The 9112-nt window shown below is 31.4% G+C and overlaps 2 protein-coding genes across 4 annotated transcripts in view; both read right to left on the bottom strand.

Moving 5' to 3' along the window:
- LOC123009897 (aryl hydrocarbon receptor) overlaps positions 1-9112 on the bottom strand; it is a 73447-nt gene that overhangs the window by 62348 nt on the left and 1987 nt on the right. The window lies entirely within an intron of this gene.
- On the bottom strand, positions 2433-3188 carry LOC123009898 (cytochrome b-c1 complex subunit Rieske, mitochondrial-like). The gene has a single exon (XM_044406462.1). It carries the CDS (start codon positions 3088-3090, stop codon positions 2473-2475), a length of 618 nt encoding a protein of 205 aa, XP_044262397.1. The 5' UTR covers positions 3091-3188; the 3' UTR covers positions 2433-2472.

Genomic DNA, 9112 nt, shown 5'->3' with positions numbered 1-9112 from the left:
AAACTTGACAAAATTGCATTTATGAGACAATTTTAAACGGGGATATATCAAATATCAAAATTGTCAAATGTCGAAATTGTCAAAAAAGGTATTTGTTTAAAGACACGTTCAAAAATTAATGAATAGTAAMTAGTAGTACCACCATACATTTTTGAGTTTTAAGATGTATAACAAGAAAAATATTCAACTCTCAATTTTTTTATTACACATGCCACTTTTTTACTTTAAAATTGTTAACTAATTTAAGATTTAAAGACAAATCGACTAGTTTTGCTGCATTTCTTTCAAAAATTTACAAAAACCGATTTCAATTAATTTCAATCGAAAGAATCAAGTGAGCGTATTTACTTTAAAGCACTCATTTGACGTTTTTGCAAGGTTGGTAGTAAAGTTAATGTCACAAAAAACGCTAAAATTAACAAAAATAATTTTTTTGTGTTTTTTTATTCTCCGGGATTTGAGGGTGTGATCAATCGAGACACACCCCCGCAACAGCGCCAACCGGCGACGCATCGAACTAACAATTCCATGATTCATGCGTCGGGACGCTTTATATTCGTTTTAGGAGAATTTTAATTTTATTACTTTTGATATAGCGGCCATTAAAACCCTCCGTTCATTGTTTTATGGACAAAACTCGAGTCACAATCAAAGAAAGAATTTTTATTACTTGAAAATAATAGCAATTAGTCAACAACTAGCGTCTCCTTGTCGGGGAAATGGACAATTTTGCATGATGATACATTGAATATTACAATTGTCTAATGTTGAAATTGTCAAAGAAAATATTTGCTTGAAAAAAATACGATTTTCTGACAAGTTTTAGCTTTAACAGGCTACAGTTTAAAGACAGCTGAATTTAGGACAAAAAACTTGAGAAAATTAAATTCAGTGGACAATTTTACACAAGAATGTCTTACAATCAAAGTTGTCTATTGTCGAAATCCTCAAAAAAATAATTTGCTTGAACGGCCGTTCAAAATTATGATTTTTTTGACATCATTAAACTTTGACATAAATATAGTTTGGAAACAATTAACTTTTGGACAAACAACCTGACAAAATTGGATTCATTGGACAATTTTACATAAAGTTATATTAAATATCAAAAATTTCAAGTGTGGAAAATGTCAAAAAAATATTTGCTTGAAGACACGTTCAATAATACGATTTTTTGTCAACTTTGACAAAGGCTTTGACAGCCTATAGTTTTAAAACAGTTAAATTTAGAGCAAAAATCTTGCCAAAAGTGGATTCCTTGAACAATTTAACACAAGGTTGAATCAAATCAAAATTGTCAAGTAAAAAAATCGTCAAAAAATTATTTTCTATAAGAAACGTTCATAAATACTATTTTTAACAACTTTTAGCTTTAATATTTTAGGACAAAAAATTTGACAAATTAGATTCACTGTACAATTTTACACAAAGATGTTTGTTTTAAATATCAAAGTTGTCAAAAGTCAAAATTGTTAAAAAATTGTTTGGACAGACATTAAAAATACGTTTTTTAGGACAAAAAACCTGACAAAAGTGGATTTATTGGACAATTTTACATAAAAATATATGAAATATCAAAATTATCATGTATCAAAATTGTCAAAAAAACGTTCAAAAATGTATTTTTTGAACAATTTTTAGCTTAGAAAGTTTATAGTTTAAGGTTAAAGTTGAATTTAACACAAAAAGCTTGACAAAATTGGATTTATTGGACAATTTTAAATGAGAATAAATTAAATATCAAAATTGTCAAGTGTCAAAATCATCAAAAAAATGATTCACTCAAAAAAAACATCAAAAAAAAAAACTTTAAAAACATTGAATTTAGGACCAAAACTTAACAAAACTGCATTAATGAGACAATTCTATACGGGGATATATCAAATATCAAAATTGTCAAATGTCGAAATTGTCAAAAAAGATACTTGCTTGAAGACACGTTCAAAAATACGATTTTTTGACAATTTGAGACAAAAAACTTGACAAAATGGATTTACTGGACAATTTTAAATAAGAATAAATCAAATACCAAAATTGTCAGGTGTCAAAATCATCAAAAAAAACTGATTTGCTCAAAGAAACGTTCAAAAAATATGTTTTTTTGCATAACTTTTAGCTTAGACAGCTTATAGTTTAAAAAGAGTTAAATTTAGGACAAAAAGCTTGACAAAATTGGATTCATTGGACACTTTTGAATGAGGATATGTCAAATATCAAAATTGGTCAAGTGTCAAAATCGTCAAAAAAAGATTTGCTCAAAGAAACGTTTAGAAAATCTGTTTTTTCGGCCAACTTTTAGTTTAGACAGCTTATAGTTTAAAAACAGTTGAATTTCGGACAAAAACCTTATCAAAATTAAATTCACTCAACAATTTTAAAAGAAAATATGTCAAATATCAAAATTGTCAAGTGTCAAATTCGCCAAAAAAAAATTATTTGCTTAAATTTTTTTATTAGTTTTGAAAATATTAATTAACCAACAACAAGAGTCCCCTCGTCGGGGAAATGGTACTCTGGTACTTCCAGATTGGTGGGCGCCGGCCCCTTGCGTATCCTCCCGGAGGAGTCGTAGTGCGACCCATGACAGGGACAATAATACCCTCCCCAATCCCCGGCGTTGGCAATGGGCACACACCCCAGATGGGTGCACACTCCAATGACCACCAACCATGTGGGGTCCTTCACCCGGTCGCTGTCGTGCTCCGGGTCCCGGAGCGTCGCGACGTCGACGTCTCGCTCCGTGGCGATCTCCTCCGGAGTGCGATGTTTGATGAAAAGGGGTTTTCCGCGCCATTTGAACGTGGCGTTTTTACCCTCGGGGATGTCGGCCAACTTGATCTCGATCTTGGCGAGGGCGAGCACGTCGGCGGAGGCGGCCATGAATTGGACGTAGCGGAGGGCTTCGGCTTTGGCGGCGTAGAGGGAGACGGTGACGGCGGTGCCGGTGACCATGTAGGGGATGAGGTGGCGCTCGGGGACGCTCTCGGAGGACCGGGAACAGGGGTTGGGGGTGCGGCGGTAGGGGGTGAAGTCGGGGACGCGGATGTCCGTGTGGGCGAAGCGCGAGATGATGCGACGGAGGAATGACATTTTTTTGACAACTTTCGGTTTTGACAATTTGGAATTTGAAAACAAGTGAATGGAGAACAAACTCGGATTCCTTGAACAATTTTACAAAAAAGTGTGTCAACTACCACTGGTGTCAAGTGTCGAAAGTGTCAAAAAATTTGATTTTTTCGAAAAAAAAAATAAAAAGTTGTCAAATTTTGAAAATGTCAATATTTTGTTCAAAAATTGTTTAACTTTGACAACTTGTACTTCAAAAACAAATGAATATAGAACAAAAAGCAGATTTCTTAAACAATTTTACACAGACATGTGTCAAATATCAAAGGTGTCAAGTGTCGAAGTTGTCAAAAGAATTATTTGCTTGAAGAGAAGCTCAAAAATATTATTTTTTGACAACTTTGAGCTTTACCGGCTAACATTTTAAAGACCATTGAATTTAAGACGCAAACGGTGACAAAATTGGATTCATTGGACAATTTTACAAATTTTTAAGTTGGCAAATTTGGAAAACGTCAAAAATTGTAAAAAAAAATTATTTGCTAGAAGAGAAGCTCAAAAATATTAGTTTTTGATAACTTTGGGCTTTACCGGCTAATATTTTAAAAACAGTTGAATTTAGAAGAAAAAACTCAACAAAATTCGGTTTATTGGACAATTTTAAAAACATTAAAATTGTCAAATTTTGAAAATGTCAAAAAATGTTTTAATAGATTTTTAAAAATTGCAAATTTGCACAAGTTTAAGTTTGACAATTTACACTTCAAAAACAATTAAATATAGGACGAAAAGCGTGACAGATTTAGATTCCTTAACCAATTTTACATAAACACGTGTCAAATATCAAAGATGTCAAATGTCGAATTAGTCAAGCTCAAAAATATAATTATTTGACAACTTTGAGCTTTGATGGCTAATAATTTAAAAACAGTTGAAATTAGAACAAAAAGCTTGACAAAATTAGATTCATTGGACAATTTTACAAATATCAAAATTGTCAAATTTGGAAAATGTCTAACATTTTTTTTTTAAAGTTCAAAAACCGTAAATTTTCATAAATTTAACTTTGACAACTTGCACTTTAAAAACAATTGAATGTAGAACGAAAAGCGTGACAGATTCAGATTCCTTAAACAATTTTACAAAAACATGTGTCAAATAATAAATGTGTCAAGTGTCGAAATCATCAACAAAAATTATTTGCTTGAAGAGAAGCTCAAAAATATTATTTTTTGACAACTTTGAGCTTTGATGGCTAATAATTTAAAGACAGATGGATTTAGGAGAAAAGGCTTGACAAAATTGAATTTGTTGGACAATTTTACAAATATCAAAGATGTCAGATTTTGAAAATATCAAAATTTTATTCAAAAATGATCAAAAATTGCAAATTTGCACAAGTTTAACTTTGACAACTTGCACTTCAAAAACAATTAAATATAGAACGAAAAGCGTGACAGATTCAGATTCCTTAAACAATTTTACATGTGTCAAATATCGAAGGTATCAAGTGTCAAAATAATGGTTTAAAAACTGTTGAATTTAGGACGAAAAGTATGACAAAATTGGATTCATTGGACAATTTTACAAATATCAAACTTGTCAAATTTAAAAAATGTCAAAATTTCTTTAAAAGGTATTCAAAAATTGCCAATTTGCTCAAGTTTTATTTTGGGAACTTACAAAAACAATTAAATTTTGAACACAAAACGTGACAGATTCAGATTTCTTAAATAATTTTACATAAACATGTGTCAAATGTCAAAGATTATTTGCTTGAAGAGAAGTTCAAAAATATATTTTTTGACAACTTTAAGCTTTGACGGCTAATAATTAAAAAACAATTGAATTTCGGACAAAAAGCTTGACAAAATTGGATTTATTAGACAATTTTACATAACGATGTATCAAGTATACAATTTGCCAAGTGTCAAAATTTATTTGTTTAATAGATGTTCAAAAATTTGAGTTTTTGATTTTGAGATTTAACAGCTTGTGATTTAGAAAGAGTCGATTGTGGTGCAACACCTCAAAGATGTGGCTTTTTTAGACAATTTTACTATAAATACTTGATTATCAAATGTGTCAAGTGTCGAAATTGTCAAAAAAAACTAAAGTTTGTTAATTTTCCGCCAATAACTTCGGAACTAGTGGTTGCAGCCACTCAAGTTTGGTATCATTGGAAAGCAAATTTAATTTTCTATTACAGAAAAAAAAATCATTGTCGTGTGAATTACAGTTAGCGAGAAAATTGTCGATTTAGGCACTGACACTGAAAAAAATTTACGATTCCTAAATCAGTCAATAACTCCCAAACCATCAGCAATTTTCAAGTTTTTTCGACGCCAATCGACTTTTTGGAACATTTTACATGAACACAGTTCAAAACATCGACAAAAAAATACCACCACGTCAAAATTTAAACAACAAAAATTTTGAGTCAAAAAAGTCAAAAATAAAATAGAGACTTAAAACGTATGTCATCTTATAGATTTTGACCTCCTGATTACGAATATAATCGATTCTTTGCGATAACTCTAATGGTTTCCCCACAATGGCCATTTAAAATTACCAAAATTGATTTTTTTCAGTTTCGACAAGAATTTTTCAAAGTCTTGTCATTTTTTAACGTTTATTTTACACAAATTGCTCAGAATAGTAGTAAAACAGCTCGGAAAAGCCAAATTTGAATAAAAAAAACATTTTTTTTTCAATAATTGTGAAACTAGAGAGGAATAACAGATTGTGCTAGAATCAATTCCACCACAACCAAAGATTCTCAATTTCTTTGTCATTTTTTCACGTAGTTTAAAAAGAAAAGGTGCATCTGGCGTAAAATGGCCGTCCGAATGCAAATCCGTTAAAATCATCCCCGTTTTCGCCCCCATTTTGTCCCAAACCCCGAAAAACCGCCCCCAGTGCTGAAAATTCGATCGCGTCTTTGCGCATTCTCACGGTTAGCGCCATTTAACATTCCATCGATTGCAGACAATAATCTCGCTACTGTATCATTAGAATCTCGAATCGGCTCCTATAATGTATACAAACTACTCGTTTAAAATGCGAATTTGTATTTTTTCGGAAAGGTAACATTAGCTTATTTTTCCCCGCTCGCCATATTCATAATTAGCCCCTAAAAAATTCTTATCTGATAAGAGCGCGCTGCGCCCATGAGAGGGGAATTATTCGTCGAGGGTAGCTTGATATATAACAGTCATTCCACAAAAATAAAATATTTTTATGACACTCGCTACAGAAATTGAAACAAACATGCGAAATTTAAATTTTTTTCAGGATTTTTTCAGACTTTCAACACTTTTATTATCATAAATACACCAAAATTATACCAAATACTAGCCCCAAACACAAAAAAATTATACAGGGTGACTCAAAATTTATAGTCACGTCTGTAAAACTCCAACAACTGGCCGCAAACCCGACAAAATTATACAGGGTGAGTCATAATTTACTTTTCCCACAATACAGGATGAGTTATGAGTTACTTGTTCCAAAAAAAGAACATACAAGGTGAGTCAAATTTTATTCTCTTGTCTCACAACCGGTCACAGACACAAAAAAATATACAGGGTGAGTCATAGTTTAGTACTTTCCCTTAAAAAACAATATAAAAGTTATGAGTTACATTTTCAAAAAAAATCATACAGGATGAGTCAAATTTTTTTCTCTCTCTCGTCCGCAAAACTCCAACAACTGACCACAATCGCGACTATATTATACAGGGTAAGTCATAATTTATTTTTTCCATACAGAGTGAATAATGAGTAGCTTTTTCAAAAAAAAATCATACAGGGTGAGTTAAATTTTATTCTCTTGTCCCACAATCGGCCGCAAACACAAAAAATTATACAGGGTGAGTCATAGTTTACTTTCCCACAAAAAATAATATATAACTTACGAGTTACATTTTCAAAAAAAATTATACAGGATGAGTCAAAATTTTTTCTCTCGTCCGCAAAACACCAACAACTGGCCACAATCGCTACAATATTATACAGGGTGAGTCATAATTTATTTTCTTCACACAGGGTGAATTATGAGTAGCTTTTTCCCAAAAAAATTATACAGGGTGAGTCAGATTTTGCGCTCCCGTTTGCAAAACGCTAACAACTGGCCGCAAATATAACAAAATACAGGGAGACTCATTTTTTTATATTTCCTGCAATACACAATATACAGAGTGAGTTATGAGTTACTTTTTTCCCAAAAAAAAACATACAGGGTGAGTCAAATTGTATTCTCTTGTCCCACAACTGGCCGAAAAATACAAAAAATTATACAGGGTGAGTCATAGTTTACTTTCCCACAAAAAACAATATATAAGTTATGAGTTACATTTTCAAATAAATGATACAGGATGAGTCAAATTTTTTGTCTCGTCCGCAAAACACCAACAACTGGCCACAATCGCGACAATATTATACAGGGTAAGTCATAATTTATTTTTTCCATACAGGGTGAATCAGATTTTGCGCTCCCGTTTGCAAAAGACTAACAACTGCCAGTAAATATAACAAAATAGAGGAAAACTCATTTTTTTATTTTTTCTACAATAACCTACATACAGGGTGAGTTTTGAGTTACTTGTTCCAAAAAAAAAAACATACAGGGTGAGTCAAATTTTATTCTCTTGTCGCACAACCGACCGCAAACACAAAAAATTATACAGGGTGAGTCATAGTTTACTTTTCTTACAAAAAACAATATATAGAGTGAGTTAAAAGTTTCAAGAAAAACATACAGGGTGAGTCAGATTTTAACAACTGGCCGCAACACTGCAATTACTCTCTAATTACTCGTAATGATATGTAGAATAATGACTGAGGAAACGCAAAACAAGCGTATAATTTCATTCGTCAATAGTAGAATTTTTTCAAAATTTTTCAAAAGGAAAAAATCTAGATCGCGCAAATGACGTGTAATTACGGGAAAAAACTCTAAGTATTATTAGGGTTATTAGTGTTGAAAAAGTGACTTTCAGGCTGGCCAACCGAATTTGTGAATATTTGAGGTTAAGTCGGTTAATTGAAACACATCACACATCTAAGAAATTGCGTGATGCGTGATACTACCTGTAGGTAAAGAGCTATATCTATTTACGTTTACGTGATGTTGTGACGTAGGCGGCGTGTGTGCATGGCCAACTTTATAAACAATATTCGGCCTTGATGCGATTTCGCAAAATTCGGTTAAAACATTTCAATTTTAAATATACAAGACACGGTTTCATTTTTAATAAAACTTTCAATTTGAATTACAAATAAGAAGAGTTTTACATTTAAATTATTATTCCAATCGACGGAGAAAATGAAATGTTAAATGATTAATAAAAAAATAACGATTTTCAGACTGAAAAAGTTGAACGCAGTTACCGTCGCTAGCCGTCGGGCTAGCCGTACCAACCTTGCAAAAAAACACTGAAATCTCAGTTATTTTGACTTTTGATTCAAAAAATACACTCAAATTCTCACTCATTTAATATTTTTTTTACGAAATCGTCACTAAAGTAGTTCATTATACTACAATACAACCAATAAACATTTCAATTACTTAAATAAATAAGTTTTTTTGTGTTATTTTGTCTATAATTTTTTGTGTCAATAATAATAATATAACCTCCAAAAATTTGCACAATTGCGATTTCGGAAAAAATATAATATGCACCTCAGCACTAACAAATGTGTTATTTGCCTAAATAATATCATATTATGACATAAAAAATAAAAATTGTGTAGAATCTGTTTCAAATTGCACTAAATTTTTTCTCTGTATTTAGTTTAACTTTGCACAGAAATTTGTAACAGATATTACTTTTATTTTAATAAAATTTGCTTCTTATTGGGAAATTCTTACATAATTCTAATCCTAATTTGAAGAGAAAATACAAAAATATATGTAGTATTTGTTTAAAATTGTAATAGATAAACTCGTAAACTAAACTTTATTTTATTCCACTACGACATTACAATTTGTAACAGATTTTGCTCTTATTATCACTAATTTTTTCCTCTGTTTTAATAACTATTTT

This window comes from Tribolium madens, unplaced genomic scaffold (assembly GCF_015345945.1).
Source record: "Tribolium madens isolate multiple individuals breed KSU strain unplaced genomic scaffold, Tmad_KSU_1.1 Scaffold_7;HRSCAF=85;Tcas5.2_LG10, whole genome shotgun sequence".
NCBI lineage: Eukaryota > Metazoa > Arthropoda > Insecta > Coleoptera > Tenebrionidae > Tribolium > Tribolium madens.
This window is presented reverse-complemented; position numbering and strand designations above follow the sequence as displayed.